The sequence below is a fragment of the Cetorhinus maximus genome, chromosome 17 (assembly GCF_964194155.1).
Source record: "Cetorhinus maximus chromosome 17, sCetMax3.hap1.1, whole genome shotgun sequence".
In the NCBI taxonomy this organism is placed as follows: domain Eukaryota; kingdom Metazoa; phylum Chordata; class Chondrichthyes; order Lamniformes; family Cetorhinidae; genus Cetorhinus; species Cetorhinus maximus.
The window spans coordinates 96,722,231-96,743,391 of record NC_135895.1 but is presented as its reverse complement, the minus strand read 5'-3'; the positions used below and the strand labels follow the sequence as shown (position 1 = coordinate 96,743,391).

Here is a 21,161-nt window from a genome sequence, read left to right as displayed (position 1 = left end):
ACATTATAGGAAGGATGTGATTGCACTGGAAGGGGTGCAGAGGAGGTTCACCAGGATGTTGCCTGGGATGAAACATTTAAGTTATGAAGAGAAGTTGGATAGACTTGGGTTGTTTTTGTTGGAAAAGAGAAGACTGAGGAGCGACCTGATCGAGGTGTACAAGATTATGAGGGGCATGGACAGGGTGGATAGGGAGCAGCTGTTCCCCTTAGTTGAAAGGTCAGTCACAAGTGGGCATAAGTTCAAGGTGAGGGGCAGGAGGTTTAGGGGGGATGTGAGGAAAAACTTTTTTACCCAGAGGGTGGTGACGGTCTAGAATGCGCTGCCTGGGAGGGTGGTGGAGGCGGGTTGTCTCACATCCTTTAAAAAGTAGCTGGATGAGCACTTGGCACGTCATAACATTCAAGGCTATGGGCCAAGTGCTGGTAAATGGGATTAGGCAGGTCAGGCGTTTCTCACGTGTCGGTGCAGACTCGATGGGCCGAAGAGCCTCTTCTGCACTGTGATTCTGTGTGATGCAGCAAACCCAACAAGAGAAGGGGCAGACATGAACTGAAAGGCCTCTTTGCTTGCTATAAGTTTCTATGATTTTATTATGTTAAAGGCACAATATAAATGCAGGATGTTATATTAAAAACGTAGTGTAACTCGTGACTGTATCAGACTGGCTGCAGTTCTGTAAATCAACTTTTAATTGCAGGAAGCATTGCTTGTGAAGTTCATACTACTTATATTACACCTGTGCATTTTGAAAAATGTCTTAATTATTGGGTACTGAAGGCTGAAAATATGCCTGAATTGCTGGAGTTGATAATAATGGAGGCAAAAGGAATAACATTACAAAATGAATTTTAATCTGTAATGGTACCAAAAGTAGTACATAATTTCATAGTTGCATTTGCAGTGTGAGGGGAACTTGGTTTATTTTACAGGATCGTATAAGTTTCATAACTATAAGGCTTGCTTGTGACTTCCCGAGCTTTTAATTACAACTTACAGAGTTTAAAAACACTTCCTTTTGTGGTTTATTGGTTAGGCAACACCCAATGTTTCAGATTTGTAAATTTGACTGAAGCTTTGTGCTATATAGCAATGATTTTTACAAAGCTAGAAAAATATCAGGGTACTTGCAGTTTGGAATAAATGACAAAGATATTTATCTTTAGCTGTTGACTAGCAATCAGTGTTTTAAAAATTGTTAAAAGTATCCTGTTACAGCAATCATATCTTGTTTAAAAAATCTTGTCTTTTAAATTGCTGTCTCATAATTTGTAATCCTTTAGCATACATGATGATCAATACTAGAACAGCAGTTAATACATCAATTAGTTCACATAAAGGGTAAAGTGAAACTTGTGATTGACCACCTTTTATCTCTTAAAGTATGTTCAAGTTCTTCATGAAATCCCCTGAAGTCTCCATATGAGCTTTGATATTTTGTGATATTGAAATGTTTGCAACCCTAAGCCTTTATCGTTGGAATTGTTTGGGATTTCACTTTCATAAAAACCTTCAATGTGTTGAAGCATTTTTTGACCAACATATGGCTTATTCAATGGCATGCCATTCTGTGATCCACATTTAATTCCTCATGGAAGAGATTGCAATTCGTTGATCAAATTCTTAGTGTTTCAACACTGTTGTAGCCAATATGTGCATTGGTGAGTTTGCTCTGATTTCACAGTGGGCAGAAAATGAGAGAAAGAGTAAAGCAAAACATGTCGAAATAACATTAAGTTGAATACAGCTGAGATCGGGAAGGTGGTGGCGTTGTAGTATTGTCAACTAGACTGGTAATCCAGAGACCCAGGGTGATGGTCTGGGGACCCAGGTTCGAATCCCACCATGGCAGATGATGGAATTTGAATTCAGTAAATATCTGGAATTATAAGTAATGATGAACATGAAACCATTGTCGATTGTCATAAGAACCCATCTGGTTCACTAATGTCCTTTACTTTAGGTAAGGAAATCTACCACCCTCACCTGGTCTGCCCTACATGTGACTCCAGATCCGCAGTAATGTGGTTGACTCTTAAATGCCCTCTGTATTGTATCAAACCGCTAAAAAGTCAACAAAAGGGAATGAAACCGGACAGACCACCCGGCATCAGCCTAGGCACCGGAAACGACATTGGCAAACCCAGCCCTGTTGAAGCTGCAACGTCCTCATTACAAACATCTGGGAGCTTGTGCCAAAATTGGAAGAGTGGTCTCATAGACTAGTCAAGCAGCCTGAAATAGTCATGCTCATGGAATCATACCTTACAGATCACGTCGCAGACACCACCATCGCCATCCCTGGGTTTGTCCTGTCCCACCAGCAGGACAGATGCTACAGGGGTGGGGGCACAGTGGTATACAGGTCAGGAGGAAATTGCCCTAGGAGTGCTCAACATCGCTCCAGCCCCATGAAGTCTCATGGCATCAGGTCAAACAAGGGCAAGGAAGCCTCCTACTGATTACCAGGTACCTCCCCCCCCCCCCCCCCCGCCACTTCAGCTGTGGAATCAGTACTCCTCCATGTTGAACACCACTTGGATGAAGCACTGAGGGTGGCAAGGACACAGAATGTACACTGGATGGGGGACTTCAGTGCCCATCGAGTGGCTTAGTAGCATTACCACAGACAGAGCTGGCCAAGCCCTAAAGGACATAACTGCTAGACTGGGTCTGCGGCAGGTGGTGAGGGAACCAATGAGGGAAAAACATACTTGACCTCATCCTCACCAACCTGCCTGATACAGGTGCATCTGCCCATGACAGTATTGGTAGGAGTGACCACCACACTTGTGGAGACGAAATCCAATCTTCACGTTGAGGATATCCTCCACCGTGTTGTGTGGCACTACCACTGTGCTAATTGGGATAGATTTTGAATAGAACTAGCAACTCAACACTGGGAAACCATGAGGAACTGAGTCAGCAACAGCAGAATTGTACTCAACCACAATCAGTAACCTCATAGCCCGGCATATCCCCCACTCTACCATTACTGCCAAGCCAGGGGATCAACCCTGGTTCGCTGAAGAATGCAGGAGGGCATGCCAGGAGCAGCACTAGGCATACATAAAAAATGAGGTGTCAACCTTGTGAAGCTACAGCACAGGACTACTTGCATGCCAAACAGCATAAGCGGCAAATGATAGACAGAGCTAAGCAATTCCACAACCAACGGATCAGATCTAAGCTCTGCACAGTCCTGCCACATCCAGTCATGAATGGTGGTGGACAATTAAACAACTCACTGGTGGAGGAGGCTCCACAGATATCCCCATCCTCAATGATGAAGCAGCCCAGCACAACAGTGCAAAGGATAAGGCTGAAGCATTTGCAACAATCTCTGCCTCCTCCAGAGGTCCCCAGCATCACGGATGCCAGTCTTCAGCCAATTTGATTCACACCATGTGATATCAAGAAACAGCTGAAGGCGCTGGATACTGCAAAGGCTGTGGGCCCTGACAATATTCTGGCAATAGTGCTGAAGACATGTGCTCCAGAATGTGCAGCGCCCCCAGCCAAGCCATTTCACTACAGCTACAACAGGCATCTACCCGGCAATGTGGAAAATTGCCCAGGCATGTCCTGTACACACACAGCAAGGCAAATCCAACCCGGCCAATTACTGCCCCATCAGTCTACTCTCAATCATCAGTAAAGTGATGGAAGGGGTCATCAACAGTATTATCAAGCATTTGCTATCAATAACCTGCCCACTGATGCTCAGTTTGGGTTCCGCCAGGGTCACTCAGTTTCTGACCTCATTACAGCCTTGGTTCAAATATGGACAAAAGAGCTGAACTCGTGAAGCGAGAGTGACTACCCTTGACATCCGGGCCGCATTTGACCAAGTGTGGCATCAAGGAGCTTGAGCAAGGCTGGAGTCAATGGGAATCGGAGGGGAGGGGGACACTGCTGATTGGAGTCATACCTAGTGCAAAGGAAGATGGTTGTGGTTGTTGGAGGTCAGTCATCTCCGTTCCAGGACATCATTGCAGGAATTCCTCAGGTTAATGTCCCAGGCCCCACCACCTTCAGCTGCGTCATTAATGACCTTCCTTCCACCATAAGTGGGAATGTGCAATGTTCAGCACCATTCGCGACAACTCAGATACTGAAGCAGCCCATGTCCAAATGCAGCAAGACCTGGACAATATCCAAGCTTGTGCCATTCAATGACCATCTCCAACAAGAGAGAACCTAAGCATCGCCCCTTGACGTTCAATGGCATTATCATTGTTGAGTTCCCCACTATCAACATCCTGGGAATTACCATTGACCAGAAACTGAACTGGACTAGCCATATAAATACTGTGGCTACAAGAGCAGGTTAGAGGTTAGGAATCATGTGGCAAGTAACTCACCTGACTCCTCAAAGCCTGTCCACCATTTACAAGAAATAAGGCAGGAGTGTAATGGAACACTCTCTCCACTTGTCTGGATGAGTTCAGCTCCAACAATACAAGAGACTTGACATCATCCAGGACAAAGCAGCCCGCTTGATTGGCATCCCATCCACAAACATTCATCCCCTTCACCACCGACACGGTGGCAGCATTGTGTACCATCTACAGGATGCACTGCAGGAACTCATCAAGACTCTTTAGACAACGCCTTCCAAACCCACAGCCACTACCATGTGGAAGGACAAGGGCAACAGACACATGGGAACACCACCACCTGTAAGTTCCCCTTCAAGCCACTCACCATCATGATTTGGTAACATACCTCTGTTCCTTCATTGTTGCTGAGTCAAAATCCTGGAACTCCCTCGCTAACAGCACTGTGGGTGTACCCTACACCACATGGACTGCAGCGGTTCAAGAAGGCAGCTCACCACCACATTCTGAAGGGCAATTAGGGATGGGCATTTAATGCTGACCTAGCCAGCAACGCCCACATCCCATAAATGAATAAAACAAAATCTATAGCAGAAACTTGAAAGAAAATGAATGTTTCTATTTAAAAATGCACTGGAAATGTACTTGAACAGTGGGACCAAACTGCTAGGATGCTAAATCAATAGAAATGCTGGAGCAAGCACACTGCAGAATGCAATATTAGAATCGGAGATTCTCTCGACATTTAATAATATGTTAGATGGGTGAAGGAATGGGGGATAAAGGAATACAGATGGGATTGACTGCTTACTGCTTGTGTGGAGGGTAGATACCAATACAGACTGAGCCAATTGACCTGTTTCTGCATTGCAATTTCTGTATAAATCTCTATCATCGTTTTCTACAAATAGAGCCACTGATTTTTCTTATGGGCAAATCATTGAACAACCTTATTCTTGGAAAAGGCAAGACAATTTTGCTCACAGCTTGGGCTTGCAAAGGTGATTACAAGGGCAATGTAGGCTGATCTTATTGTTTCAGGAAACTGGATGGCATAGTGTTTTGGTCACCAATGTGGCCAATTCACACATACAAAATAACTAATGAACTGCGTCCTATCAGGTTTCTCCTGTTTACTGATGCAGAATGTTTTGAATGAGTAGTTTTGACCGGTTTTGTTTGTGAATTTAAAAAAAAAAACTTTGGCTTCAAAGGATAAAAGATCAGGTCAGGAAACAGCCATCATGCAAGAAGCATATATACCAGAAATAGGAAGAAATTATCTCTTGTATTCATTGGTGAGCCTGAGAAACTGCAACGTGTCAGAAAAAAATGCATGCTACTAAAGTAACAAAGACTCAAATGACTATAACTTTGAGAGTGGTCAGGGAATTCAAGACCAAAATATTATTATGCTAAATACAGACAGTTTCCCATTTCATCTGGAGAGCATTCAGTGTCTTAAAGTAGTAAGTACAATCTACAAACCCCCAAATCCAATCAGCTGTCCTGTGGATTTAGGTGATCTGAAGCTTTGCGCTCGTAATGTAGAGAGAGAGAGAGGAGAGGCAGTAGCCAAAAACAGCACAATAACAAGAAGAAGGAATGGCCAATAAGTCACTTGAGAGTGAGGTAGTCGTCAATGTGGATTTCTCATTTAAGGAAACCAGTTCATTTGTAGTGAGTATATTTTATATAACATGAATTTCAATGCTGGAGTATTATTTGCATGGTGAGATCTGGAACATCCTCATAACTTTTTACTATCTAAGCTATTTATAAAACTTCTCTCAATACTGCTAGACTTCTCTAATCCTGTTACTTTGGCTGTGAGCAGATCTCTAGTCCTTTCTGTTTGTCATCTCTGCATGAAGCTGGTGCTTATGAAGCCTGTAAAGATGGTGACCTCTGAGAAGTAGATGTTTTTTTTAAAAAAAACTTGCATCAACTACAGAATGCACTGCTTGATTTTAGTTTTAGCATATTAAGTATCACTTTTTCACCAAAAAGTTAAAAAAAATTGATTCCAGGCTTTTAAAACCCCTGGATTGAAGAATAGTTCTAAGTTCCTTACTGGAGCTATTTACACCTCTGCAGAGATAAGGGAAGCATATGAGAAGTTAAAACAACTCCAAAAATGCAGTTTTGTAGTCAAAAAATGATGGGTTCAGAAGATGAGATGGCAAACTTCTTTGTATCCATGATGGGTTTATTGTACACTTATTGTAGAAACTTTGAGTTGACCCACTTGAATTTGGTTGCTATTTGCCGAAGAATATAAAGAAGCAAATACTTCTCACTGATCTGTGATGATGTTGCCTGGAAAAAAAACTGCTTTAGAGATGATGAGAGTTTACATAATTGGTGAATTTGAATTTTTAAAGACTTGTGTTTTAATTTTGCACCTGTTCACATACACCATGCCACTTATAGAAGAGTTACAGTCTACTGCAATGCACTGGAATATCAAGGACATGATTCAGAAAGAATACAATCATCTGCATACTTATGAAGGATATTCTGTTACTGTTCTGTTGTGGTTTTAAAGTAAGCAATGCCAATAAACACGAGGAAGATACCACATTTGACCATATGCTGATGCACAAACTTCCATGTGACAGTGATTCAGACTGAAAGGATGATCAGAGGAGTTTGTAATTTCTAGGTTTTTGTTTACATAACTGCAGGTTTTTTTGAAATGCAAATTGAAACATGAGATGCCATGTTAAAGCTTTCTTCGTTACAATTTTTTTTTTTAAAAATCAATTGGATCTAGATTTTAAAATGACCAGTACTTCCAGTCATTTCTGATTTGCTGTATGGTACTTTTATGTTAACACAAAACGTGAAGCCAACTTTGTACCGTTTTGTTTGGCTTGGCTTTGTTGTTCAAAGTCAGTTGTTGAAATTTCAACAAACTACCACAGAACTTATAGCCCACTTCACAATATTGATGTCTCATTAAAGCTGTAGCAGGGTCCTTGCAAAAATGAAATAATGTGGTAGAAATTTGAGCCTGTCCACCTTCGGGGGCATAGGGCACCCTGGGTTTGAATGGTGAGACCGGAGGTGCCCCAATATTGGGCCTTGAATCAGTGGAGTTGCAGAGCTGCCAGTGAATCATTCTTGAGCCTCTGACAATCCTGCTTTGGTATCAATTGTTGGGTCCATGAAAGTAATGTGAGGCACTCTTTCTTCCCAGTGTGGTCTTTACTCAGTGCCGCAAAGACGCAGGAACAATTGTTAACTTTTTCAAGAAATCATAGATGCAGTTTGCACATTATGGCTTTATGTTTCGGTAGAAAATCTTTCTCCATGTCAAATCAGACACAGATGATCCATGGTGTCTGCTTCTAAACCAGAATTCTTTGTGTTTCTGCATTCTGCCAATAGTTTTGAGAAAGAACAAGCCAAGGCTGAATAAACTGCTTTTAAATGGCACAAACATGCCTGGATTTAAGAGATTCAGATGAGGCATCTGCTACTACATTAGGGAAAGAGCAACAAGTGAGTTCAAGTCAGTGTACAACCTATATACAACCTCCCTGCCTTTCATGCTTGTAAAAGCTATACAAAGGCCTAAACAAACCTTATCAGATTGAAGTGAGATCTTCAGTTTTGTGCTGGGATCAAAGGCAGATCAGAAATGTGAGACCACAACAATCGAGTTCTACTAGAAGGAAAGCATGCTAGATCCAACTTTTAAGATGGAGCATATTCCAAGTAGACGCAAGAAGGTTCGCACGCAAAACATTGGAAAGTTTGTCATCTCAATCCCTGTATTCCACACTTCTTTCAGTGCTATATATCTTACACTTTGGTCAGAAATTATAGAAATGATTACATTTTAATAGAACCAACAAATTAGTTCCAGGTTTGAACTAAAATGAAATACAACTGGTCGGTCCAGTAGTGATTCCAACCCAGAGAGCTGCCCTTCCATTGCAATACACTCACCTTCACCAGATTATGCAAGACTACCCTTAAGGTGCAGACCGCCTTTTGGTCTTAAATGCCTGACTATTAGTTGCCCAATCAAATGGTGTCAAACATTTACTCTTAAAGCATTAGTTTAGAAAATTTTTGGAATATGATTGGAACAAGTGTTGATACAATGGTACTCATTTATCACCGTGAGATTCAAGTTTGTGTAACTATGAGCATTGGTTTTAATTTGTCAATAGTTATGGAAGTACCAACTTCCAAGAGTGGAATATTTTTATTCCTAATATTTTTAGCTCATTGGAGACAGCATATAACTACGACCTTGTTTCACAATGGAGTTGAATGAGCATAGAAATTCAGTTTCATTCTGTCCATGACTCCGATAAACAATATGTCTATAATCTTTATATTTTTCATCTGTGGCAATGGACCTCCCCTTTGGCTCAAATCCAACAAATAAAAAAAATATTTTCTGCTGACTGAGCCCTCATGAAGTTCCTGTTTTACAAGATGAGATTCTATTGCAAAATTTAAGTAATTGAGCAATTAATAATTATATAAATAACCATTATATGCCTATATTGGCATGTTTTTAAGCATCTAATATATGTCATATTAAATGTATATTTAAACTAAGGATAACTTAAATAGTTGTATCTTTTTTAATTGAATGTGAAACATTTGGGCTCCTGAGCTACATGGTTCATGGCGTGTGTAGAATGCTGTGTGAGAAACCACAATTGGCTTGTTTTTTCAGTTTGATGATAATGAAGGGGTTGTGATATAATGTCTCCTTGTGGGTTGGCTGATAGTCTTTTTTGTCCAGTATGTAATTGTAAGGGGATCAGAAGATCTCAGTCTACCAGAGAAAAGGAGCTTGGGTCTTTAAATTTGAGATAAAACTTCATAATTGATATTATTCTAAACCCAAAGTGTCTTTTATAAGTCCCCCTTCTGTTTCCACAACCCCCACCCCCCAGTTATTCTGCAATTTTATAAAATATGAATGCAAGGGAGTAGAATTTATGTTTCAACATACATTTCTTAGGAATAATACATTAGGGAGTGTAGTGTAGATTTATCACTGGCCGCTAAGGGTTAAATTAAGGGAGAGATTACATGAACTAGGGTTATATTCAGAATTGATCAAAGCTTTCAAAATATTAAAGAGGAACTGATTGGGTGATAGGAATAAACTATTTCCTCTGGTTGTAGAGTCTAAGACTAGAGGGCATAATCTAAATATTAGAGCCAGTCCTTTCAGGGTTGAAATTAAGAAACACTTCTATATGTAAAGGGCGGTAGAAGTTTGGATCACTCTTCCACAGCTGCTATTGATGCTAGATCAATTGTTAATTTTAAAACTAAGGTTGATAAATTTTTGATAAGTAGAGGTATTAAGGGCTATCGGTAAATCTGGGGATATGAAGTTAGGTTGGAGATCAGCTATGATTTCATTGAATGGTGGAACAGACTCTGGCTAAATGACCTATTGCTGTTCCTATGCTCTTATTGCAATTACTGTGCTTCCCATTTCCAGGACAAACTGTCTACATTCAGTGACGTTTAAAAAAAATCATGCAATGATAAATTTTCATAATCTCCTGTTTCTGTCTGTCAATTCTAATCTCATAATTTTGTTCAGTTGTTAATTTTGACTACATCTGTAGCTGTCTTCATCTGTGCCATCAGCAGATTTTTTTAATAACAGAACTCACTTTTATATAGGACCTTTTTATTTTGACTATTTTTCATCATGAATGTTGAGTTTCTTTCTCAATGAGGCCAACAGTTGGTTAATGACCCAAGTAAGTTTCTTGTGTCTATCTGAAAGCCGAAAGGACAACCCAAAGTGCATTATAGTCGATTCAATACTTCTGAAGTGTAATCACAGTTTTAATGTAGGAAATGCTGCAGCTGATTTGCATACATCAAGATCTCACAAACAGCAACGTGATAATGGCTGCGTAATCTGTTTTAGTGATATTGCTTGAGGGATAAATATTGGTCATGACAACAGGGAGGAAAACCCTGCTATATAATACAAGCTGAATACTGTGGATGCTGGAGATCTGGGAAGAAAACTCTGCTATTCTATGTAGAAACAATTTAAAGCCCAAACGACATTTTGAGAGATTTTTACCTGCACCTTGATGAAATTTCCAATTCCCAAGAACAGAAGATATTGGAAATCTTCACAGGCACACAATCCTGTAATACTGCAGAGAAAGGCTCAAAAGTACATTGTCACAACTTGTTCAATCCAAATTGCCATAATGGAAAATCTAATCGTCAAACATGTGGGGCAACTATAGCACCAATATGCCAGCTCCAGGCAGAAATGGGACCCGTGTCAATCTATGAAAGGCCACCAAGGAAGGCGGTATGGGGACATTCAAAACACATGGCGTTTTGTATTAAAGCTAGTTGAGTTCTTTATCTTCTGTTGTTACGACAAGAAAAGAATGTAGTCAGACTGACTGCTCCAATCTGAAAGTGTGCGAAAGGCTATAATTACATATGAATGTGCAAATACTCAAGTACCTTAATGGCTTCATATGAAAGAAGAATTACAAATACTTTGCCTAATAGAGTAAACTAAATGTGAGATTCTTCCAGTAGCCCAAATTGTTAGGCAAGATTTATTTGTGTTGAAGCAAATGTGAAAACACATTTTTAGAAAGTGAGTATTAAATATGTGATACTTGGGGATTACAGTTATTTTTTTTAATTGGGGAAGAAGAATACAGTTCAATAATATAGAACTGAGGAGGTAAGGTTTACTTCCACATATTGCTAGAAATCTACTTTGACAACATGGCCTGTATTTGTTGCTTAAATCCATATTAATTTGTTTGCTTTTCTATACATTTTAAATTTTGTAATGGTTGAGAAAGTATGTGTTCATTCTAATGGATCTTGTGTAAAATAGGAATTATACCTAATTGAAAATGCAAAGCAGTTTCTAATAACTTAATCCACAAAATAAAACAAAGTTCAAAGCAGATATTTTCCATTTAGATTTCCTCTACTTTGCGGAATGGATGCTGGGCTTATACTTACAATCGAACAAATCTGGCCTCTTATGTTGTAAACTGTGCAAATGTGCAGCTCCATTCCCACACCTCCAGTCCTCACACCACCTGAAGTGACCTAGCAGGTTACTCCATTGTATTTGAGAAGGCGGTATCACTGTCTCAGCACAACTAGGAATGGGTAATAAACTAAAAAAGATCAGAGCTGGCCAGGGCTCTTATAATTACAATAGCTTTTCTTTGCTTTTATATTCTATTCCTTTTGAGCCCATTCTTCCATTGGCTTGCGATCCCACTTTTGAATGTGGGAACTAGTTTAAATGTCTTAAATTGCTAGACCCCAAAACTTTTTTTTATTCTTCTCCCCACATATTTTATAGTCTTGCATCTAAAGTGTACAACTTAACACTTTATTATCTTGCTGTTCTGCCGAAATGCTTTATCATCTTTTGATTTTTCAATTTACCATACTTCGTAGCTCAATATGATCTGCAAAATTGGACAAAACCTCCTCTATCCAAATCCTAGTTATTTTTCTGTATTTTACCTCTAGCTTGTTTTTATTTGACACTTCCTAAGGCGGTCTCCCAGCACCAATCAATGGGGACACCATTCTTGATATCCACCACTTCAAGAATGTTCTTTACCCCAAATCTCTACTTCCCACCTCCCAACCAGTATCTTAGCTGCCCCACAAGGTTGTCTCCATTCCCCTGCATCTCAATTTTATCTAGCAACATTTAATCAAAATCTATGTATTTGACATCCATTAATCCTCTACCTGCCACTTCAGTGTCTGGCATGTTAGGTTAGCGAGACATGGCTTATCTTTCAAGACACTCGACCATCTTAAACTTTGCTTCCTGCTAGCTGCTTTCAAGCTACATGGGGACTGCCTGAAAAGAAAACAAAGTTAGGGGAAAACCACAGCACACCAAGTTAAAAGCTGGTGCATACGTATTCTTCCAATCTGCAGTGCTTGAAACTTTCACCAGTCTCAGTAGAATGGTTTTACAAACCGGAAGGAAAGTAGACCTCCACATGAATCCTTTCATTCATGGTCAGGCTAATGATATATTCCTGAAAGCTTTAATTAATCATGAGAAAGGAAGAAGTGGTATCCTATCATCAGTTCATGACCTAACATTGATGCTAATGACATTAAACAAATCTATAATTTACACACATCTGTAATTGAAACAAAGTCCATGGAGCGTTTTCATGTGTATTGTAGCCAGGAAAGTGACGGTGTCATCTAGTGAAAAAGCACTGTTGTAAGTACTTTCACTTCACATCATTCACTTAGTTTTATTTGAAACAGTAAAAATGAATCAGTGCTTAGAACAGAATATTTGAGTGTTAAAATTCACTCCAAGCATGTTAGTCTATGGTCTTCCCTTGTCATTAATACTCTTTATCATTAAGTTGGGCAGTAATTAGAACTGGAACTATACTGGTAAAAACAATTTGTCATGGAAATTAAATTGTAACAATGCATTTTTAAGCAGTGTTGTACAAGAAGACCATTCTGCTGATTATGATCTTTTTCTTTGATAGTGTTATTCCACTCTTAAAGCAATCCATTGGGATTTTAATGCAACGCACTCCTCCATCTTTGGATCACATGCTGCCCCAGTGCTACCAGCGGGTATGTAGAATGAACGTCATATGTAATATTACTGAAAAAAAGCACCTAGAGTGCAGTTAGTATTTTACTGAACTAGAACTCTTTCTCATTTGTTCTTCCAGGTTCAACACTTGCAAGGAGTTTATAGTATAATTGATCCCCACTTCTGGACCTTGTGTAGTGAAGTTTACATTGGCACGGTAAAGCTTCTGGTAGCGCCCGATGCAGATGCACGATGGATTTTGAGTCAAACACATAGCATTTTCACTCAGGTGTGTGAAGAGAAAGCTTAAGCTGTACTATCGTGAATGTTTCTCTTTGCTAATCTGCAAGGTTCAAAAATTGCCTGTGACATTTAAGAATTACTTCTATGATAATGCCAAACTCAAGGCTCTCAAGAAACTTAAACTCTTTGGTCTTTAGGAAATGTTTACAATGTCAGCAAGGAGCAATATTCTGTCAGTTGTGTATCTAAGAAAATGCACAATTAATAGACTCATAGTGTCTTCAGCACAGAAGGAAGCCATTCTGCCCATTGTGTCCGCACCAGGAAACAAAGATCTGACTACACTAATCCCATTTTCCAGCGCTTGGCCTATAGCCCTGGAGGCTATGGCAATGCAAGTGAATATCTAAATACTTCTTAAATGTTACGAGAGTTTCTGACTCAACCACCCTTTCAAACAGAGAGTTCCAGACTCCCACCACCCTCTGGGTGAAAACATTTCTCCTCAACTCCCCTCTTAGCCTTTTACCTCTTACCTTAAATCTATGCCCCCTGGCATTGACCCCTCTACAAATGGAAAAAGCGCCTCCATGTCCACCCTATCTATGCCCCTCATAATCTTATACACTTCTATCAGGTCCCTTCTCAACCTTTGTTGCTCCAAGGAAAACAACCCCAGCCTATCCAATCTTTCCTCAGAGTTCAGACCCTCCAGCCCAGGCAGCATCCTGGTAAATCTCCTCTGCATCCTCTCCAGTGCAATCACATCCTTCCTATAATGTGGTGACCAGAATTACACGCAGTACTCCAATTGTGACCTAACCAGCGTTTTATACAGTCCCAGCATAACCTCCCTGTTCTTGTATTCTGTGCCTTGGCTAATAAAAGCAAGTATCCCATATGCCGCCTTAACCACCTTATCTATCTGCCCTGCTACCTTCAGGGATCTATGCACATGCACACCAAGATCCTTCTGATCTTCAGTACTTTCCAGGGTCCTACCATTCATAGTGTAATCCCTTGCCTTGTTAGCACTCCCCAATCTCTCAATCCACAAACTGCTCAGCCTCGTGAATGCACCATAGAGCCCCCAGCTGCCGCTCAAGCTCCAAAACCTGAAGCTCGAGGCACCTCCTGCACACATGGTCATCCAGACCAGCAGGAGTGTCTAGGATTTCCCACATAGTGCAGGATGTGCAAATCATGGACTGACCTCCCCAGACATAACTAAATAGAATATGGGCCCTTGCTTTTATTTTATCCTTACTCCTACTTGTGTAAAGACTGGATGCTAGATCCTCTAGATAGACTAGATTCTAGGTGCCGCCAGACTGCCTGTCCCAGGGTCCTCCTCTCGCATTCTCCTAAACCGGAAAAGAGTTTTGCTCGGGGTCTCTGGCAGTGCAGACTAACATAAATTCACATAATCAGGTGTTCACAAACTCAAAGGAAGCAACCATTCTGTGTTGAGAGGTTATTTATTGGAGAATGGATTTGCTGTTTGGATTTGACACATCTTTAATAAGTCAGTTATATAAACCAATAATAACACTATTACTTCATTCTTATTCCCTTGGCATATTTCTTGGCAATGGAAAAAAAAAATGTAGTTTATGGTTTGCAGAAAAATGGTTAAAATATGCTAGTTGATCTTCTATGATACTGGTACTGCAGAGTCTTTAGTGAGGAGGCTGGGTAGTCAACACCTGATGAGCTTGAGGGCTGTCTCTCAGTCACTGTGCACAGCAAAGGGAAAGAAAAAATTGCCAATTTCCCTTGTTTGGTATGCTGTGGTTTGGGAGTTGGGACCATTCTGTTCCTTAAGTCAAGCGGAAATAGAGCTGTGTGCTGCTATTGGAGTTTTTGGAAGCATCCATATCAGTAATGTTAGTGGCTGCTTTTTATTTTTGCCATTTGATTAGTTATGTACACATGATAAAGGATAGGAAAAGTCCAACTGGCTCCATCACAGTGTCACAACCTACGCAGGCCATCGGGTTCACTCTCCTGGTTATGGGAAGATTCTAATGTATTCATTATTTTAAACACCTCAAAGATATAACACTTTAAGCCTGCATTTTTCCCTAGCTTGATAACTAACTGCTTTTAAATAGGATCAATTGATTATCCCTCCTCTGAACCTTTTTCCAGGGCTTTGAAACCTAAAATCTTGACAACAATTTCTTTTAAGATGGAACATTATTTTTGAGCCTTCTGTGTGGCACTGTACCAATGGACGCAGTACTTCCCAAGCTTTCATCATTCACCAACTTTGATTTTTTTTTTTTGAAGAGTTTACAATCACATTCATGAGATAGGATGTACTTTTCCAGAAATTATGCTGGTATTGCTCATTAACTTTTGCTCTTTCTAAATTATCTCACAAATGGTTCTAACAATATCTTCCAGAAACTTGCCTATAATTGAAGTTAAACTAATGAACCTATAATTTCCAGGTTCTGATTTATTGCCCTCCATGCAAACAATTACAGATATCGGCGAGTTAAATTATATATGCTAGTGGCTCACAGCACAGACCCCATTTCTTTTAGGGCCCTAGGGCAAATACCCTGAGGGCCAAGAGCCTGATTTGCTTTAAGAACTGTAATTCTGGCTAGGGTCATCCGGGATACAAGCCTATGCATTCAGTTATAGCCTTACTTCATAATTCATATTAGACAGAAGTAGTGAAGACCAATGCAGTCTACCCACTTAAAAGTTAAACTATATCTTCAGCTCCACTAAAGCTGCCCCACAACATCCTTCAATGTCTCGCTTACTCCTAACCTAACTAACAAAGTCCTTGCGATCACTATCATACCCACTCTGTATCATTCTTTTCATTGTTCCTTAGCTAGTGTTATACTTACCTCATTATCTTCAGAGCTTGCTTTACATACATGACTTCTTTAGGCATACAAATAATATTAAAAGTACTCAATCTTTTTAACTGTGCTGCAATTGTCCCCAGCTAATAGTTCACCACACAACCTTTCTCCAATTCGCTATCATTTTTGTAAATGTGGGGCCCTTCCTACAAACTGACGTTAGCATTAAATTTTCAATAGCATTGATTTGACTGATAAAGTTAAATCTTAATGATCTGATCAGCGACAATCAAAGAATATAGAACATGATAGATTTTAACATGATGAAATGATTTGTATGAGGTGTTTAACTTTGTTCCGTTCCTTCTTTCATGAATCCCGTGCTTTATTTTCTAATGGAGTGGGTAATTCTAGCCGCCTCCTCTGCTGCCCTTTTATTGGCTCGTAGGTAGTGCATAAGGAGCTTCTTTGGTGTCTTCTTCCACTTGGTATCTTCCCGATGCACAGCTGTGACTGTGTGTTTACTGAGTAAAACATTTGCCAAGGCAAGTACGCAGAACCATGTTGCTACAAAAGTAATTGGTACAAAGCCATTCATGTAATAGAACATGATGCAGTGTAATATTTAGCACAAGAATCCACATTCACAAAACTTAAGTTGTTAAACATTTTTATAAATTACATTTTTTTAAGGAAAACAAAATTGAATTATTTACTGATGCTTAGAAATGTTGGTGGGGATAGTTGCTTCATTTTAATGGGTGAATAAACAAACTTTTTTTCTCTCTATTCACAGGTAGGAGTAAGGCAGCTTTACGTCCAGATTGACTTTGCAGCTCTGTAAAGTTGTCTAAAAACACATGGGTCCAAAACCCTGGTGCTGGGCTCAGGGAATAGAATTAACTGCTGTTGGGTCGTTGGATTGAAACACCACCACTATACAGTGCACTTGAATGTGGACAGAGCACTATTTATTTGCATCCGTGGAAGGTTCTCTTCAAAGGAGTCAAGGAATAGTGAATTAATCCGCATAGTCACTACCTGCTAGATCTGGAGCCACCTTTATGTCAAGGCCTAAAGTGTCTTATTTCATCATGACTTCACCAAGGAATTATAACTGAGTCGGTGTTTTGTTGTATGATGAGCCAAACATTGTGGTTGTATAATCCTACATCCTATTTAGCAGATGTATTCCCATGTTTCATTCTATTCCTGTTCTTGTAAATATTGTTGTCCTGACTATCATTCTGCTATGTGCTAATTATTTTCTAATTGGTTGTACGCTATGCAGGTTGAATGAAATGAACCATATTCAGTTTCTGAAGTGCCTTTTTACAGTGGACAAGAATTAATATTTGAAGGATGGAAGGTGGATACTGGACACATTGGGAGAAATTTTATAATCATTGACCAGCAGTGTACATCATGGTGACCAGCGTGGTTCTAATGGATTTTAATAGTTTTTTTTTTTAGGTGGGATGTTAAGGAACCTATCCTTTTTTTTGTAGTAGTAGTGGGATACAGATCAATAGCTTATTCTCAACATTACCCTTTGTCTTGCTGTCCATTATATGCTGCTGGACATAAAGAAATTCCACTTTCATCATGGCAATTTTGCACACAGGTGACTATGTGTGTTCATCTGGATTGGGCTGGGGTTGAAATCGTACAGTACAGCAGAGGATCCATGCAGAGGTTGCACAGCTAGACGTGGATCGCATCAAAACAAATATTGAGAAAACAAATACTCTATCATAAAATGTTAACAGTATTTTTTCTTAATTATAGTGTCCTGACTCCTCCTTTGGTCCTGGTTGTTTGCAAATGATCTGATCTTGGGTGAAATTCAGTAAAACTACAGGTGTAAACACCGAGCTTTATTAGTTGCTTATACAAAGGCGAAATAGTGCCGATGCTGGAAACCTAAAATATAAACAGGAAATGCTGGAAATACTCAGTAGGCCAGGCAGCATCTGTGGAGATAGAAATCGTGTTCGTGTTTTAAGACGGAGACCTTTCATCAGAAAAAGCTGTTGCCTGGTCTGCTTCAACTTCTCAGCCTTTTTTGTTTATGTTTATAAATTGCTTAGCTGACCTTAGAAGATTCAAAGAGGGATGTTTATGATGTCAGTAGCTTGCTAGAAGGATGAGCTTGTTGTGAGTTGATTCATTTAGCAAATGGTTTCTCATTATTGTTTGTGCGGGTCCAGTTTAAACAGGTGTTGTTGACCAACCAAGTTTGCTATCAAACAAGAAACTGGATAACCTGATTTCTTTAACGATAAATTGTTACATTAATGAGGCTGCAGGAAAACTGTGATTCTAATGGAACTTAACACGGAGTTCATTAAGTTGCAGAGTAATGATGAGAAGGCTAACAAATAATCAGTACACAGTGGCGGCACATCAGGAGAAATTGCCCAGAGTTATTTTGCCTGTGCAATATTGACTTGTAGTAAGACAGAATTCCACTAGTGTCAATGATAGGATAGTGTGCAAAGCAAAAGACTGCAATCTGGTTGCATTTTAGAAAATAGATAAAGATTTTATTTTGTTTTAGCTGTTTCAGCAGTGAGCAGAATCTACTTTTGTAAATTATTGGAATTCATCTAGCAATGAAGCTGTTTGGTTAAATCAGCTGCATAGGGAAATGAATTTGGAATATGATACAGTATCTTGCAACGGTTGCCAAACTGCATTGTCCAAAGCAAATGTTTACAGCTTGGAAACCTTAGTATGATTGAAATGTTTACACACGCAAGCTGTAATCAAATCCCGTGTATCTGTGCAGGATAAAATGATGGTACTGCACAGACATTCCCTTCTCCCTCCCCCTCCCCAGATGCTATCTGTAAAACAATTATGTGGTTTGCTTCAGTTCACGTCATTCCAGGTCTGTATCTCTCAATCCACACGCTACGGTGCGTGTTCACTTCCCAAAATGTGTGAGTAACTAATGTACAGGGCAAGTTTATCTGATAAACTTCAATAAGTAAATACTTATGCATCAAAGCAAAAGTATTTATATTGCGTTGGTAGGGAAGTTTTGCTGTTCACTTTAAACAAAATAGTCACTCTGTTGGCTGTATAATGCATTGTTGCTGCTTCTGGGAACATTTTCAACATTAAATCAAAGGGGTTCTTTGTTCTGTACCAAGCCTTTGCCTCTCCCCATAAATTAATTGGGCATTTAAGGAGAGAAGAGAGTTGTATTATTTTGTTTAAAAAATATGGTTGTCAGACTGTAGAAATCTTGTTCAGTTTAGCAGCTTTGAACAGGACTTTCTGAAATCCCACTTGTAAGCCTTGAGCTGTTCAGTAGTCTTTCTAGTTGATTTTAAAAATCATTCTAGATTAATCTCTCGACCTTCTGAAAAGACATTCAGTACAGTATTTTTAATAATTTGAAACAGACTTGTAAATGTCACCAAAGCAATTTTAAGTACGCACAACTATGAAATAAAGTCTCTACAGTAAATTGTCTTATCAAACAACTTGCCTGACTTACAGAAATATGCGTAATAAATATTTTGACAACTACAGCATTTTGTGCAAGTTTTTAAAATGTTCATTTTGCTCTCCCTCACAGGAATAATTAGCACTAACAAGCTCCTTTGAATTTAATACCAAGTATGGAACATTGCTCCCTATTACTTTCTCTTGCCATGTATACTTTTTCTAAAATCCTGAGATCACTAATCTTAACTTGTAACCAGTTGGTAAACTCAGGAGCTTCAACAGAATGCAACTAAGCTCCATAAATCTCTTCATAAACATGCAACCTCTTTCCAAAAAGAACTATGCACTTTTTTTCATGATCTGTTAAACAAAGTGTCCCACCTCAGCCTTAAAAATAAATGGCTTGCTTAAAAGACAAACATCTTGCTACTGACCACTGTGCCTGCACTGAGACAGTTAACACTCGCTGGAAAGATGAACAATGAGAAATAAATTGAAGATATAATTTGTTGATAAATTAGAGAATTGCGAATTAACAGCTATAACTTTCATCTTTTAATTATCGGGAAATTATGTGGAGGAAGGGGAGATTTTCTCAGATGTGCTTTTTAATTTACGATGTTGGTAACTCTCCAACAATGAAGGAAGCACGACTTGACCTGGTTCTGGCTAATGAAATGGAGCAAATAAGTGAGCTAAAAGTAGGAAAAATTTAAGAAGCAAAGAGCACAATATAATAAAGTTCAGTGTAAAATTAGAAAAGTCAAGGCTGAAAGCAAATTACAGAGAATTTTTTTTTAATTTTTACCCAAATTAAGTAGAAAGCAAATTGACAGATAGCCATTGATGAGAAATGGGGTAAAATTTAAACAGCAGGTTGGAAAGGGCACAAATTAAGTGTAATATAATGCAAGATCTGAGCATTTTGTTATGTTTTCTCTGTTGGGGAGGTGTAAATGAAGTTAGTTCAACAATAGCTGTCGTGGTCCACATGTTAATCTTTCTCAGTGTAATGCACAACAGAGAGGTGGTGATGAGACTGGGCTGAAATTTTCTTTTACATTTTATTTGAGAAATTAAGGTCTGAAGAGCATTGAGACATGTTTTTGGAACTCCTAAAATTAATTTTGAGAAATTTGAAAGCTCGCTTAATGTGCACATGTTCAGGTACACAGTGAGTCAATATGATACGTAATTGAAAAAAATGCCATTAAAGACCTACTTGTGGACAATGGGGGAATTCTACCCTAACAGAGGACTGGTGTAATTACAAACAAAGGTTTCACATTTGACTGAAAGTGAATACAATTGATGACGATAAAGCAAATGTTTTCCTCACCATGATGGGGCCAGATGCTTTTGGAGCTGGTGTCTCACCAATGTTGTCCAAGAGCTCCCAGTGCTTTGGAATATACTGAAATTAATGAAATTCTGGACTCGTATTATACCACAACTAAGAATTGAGATTATATCGCGAGAAAAGAAAGCGGTGAGACTGTTGTAAATTACATTCTCGAATTAAAGAAACACTCTTGTCACTGTGGATATGATGTGAACTCAGAAATCGACCTCAGAGACATGTTTATAGGAGACTTAAAATACAATAAAATCTAGGCCAAGCTTTTGAGCAAAGGCAATAAGCCGACATGGAAGGAAGCCTGCAATGATGCCATAACGGAAATGGGAGAAAGAGATAGTTGC

The 21,161-nt window shown here is 39.3% G+C and overlaps 1 protein-coding gene across 3 annotated transcripts in view; it reads left to right on the top strand.

Moving 5' to 3' along the window:
• Positions 1 to 19,543, top strand: part of slc30a7 (solute carrier family 30 member 7) — a 66,023-nt gene extending 46,480 nt beyond the window's left edge. For all 3 annotated transcript variants that reach the window (XM_078561665.1, XM_078561663.1, XM_078561667.1), the window contains 3 exons: positions 12,878 to 12,968; positions 13,070 to 13,219; positions 16,798 to 19,543. In XM_078561665.1, the coding sequence (XP_078417791.1) occupies positions 12,878 to 12,968; positions 13,070 to 13,219; positions 16,798 to 16,845 (289 nt within the window). In that variant the 3' untranslated portion in view covers positions 16,846 to 19,543. The remainder of the gene's footprint in view (positions 1 to 12,877; positions 12,969 to 13,069; positions 13,220 to 16,797) is intronic.
• The last annotated feature ends 1,618 nt before the right edge of the window (positions 19,544 to 21,161 follow it).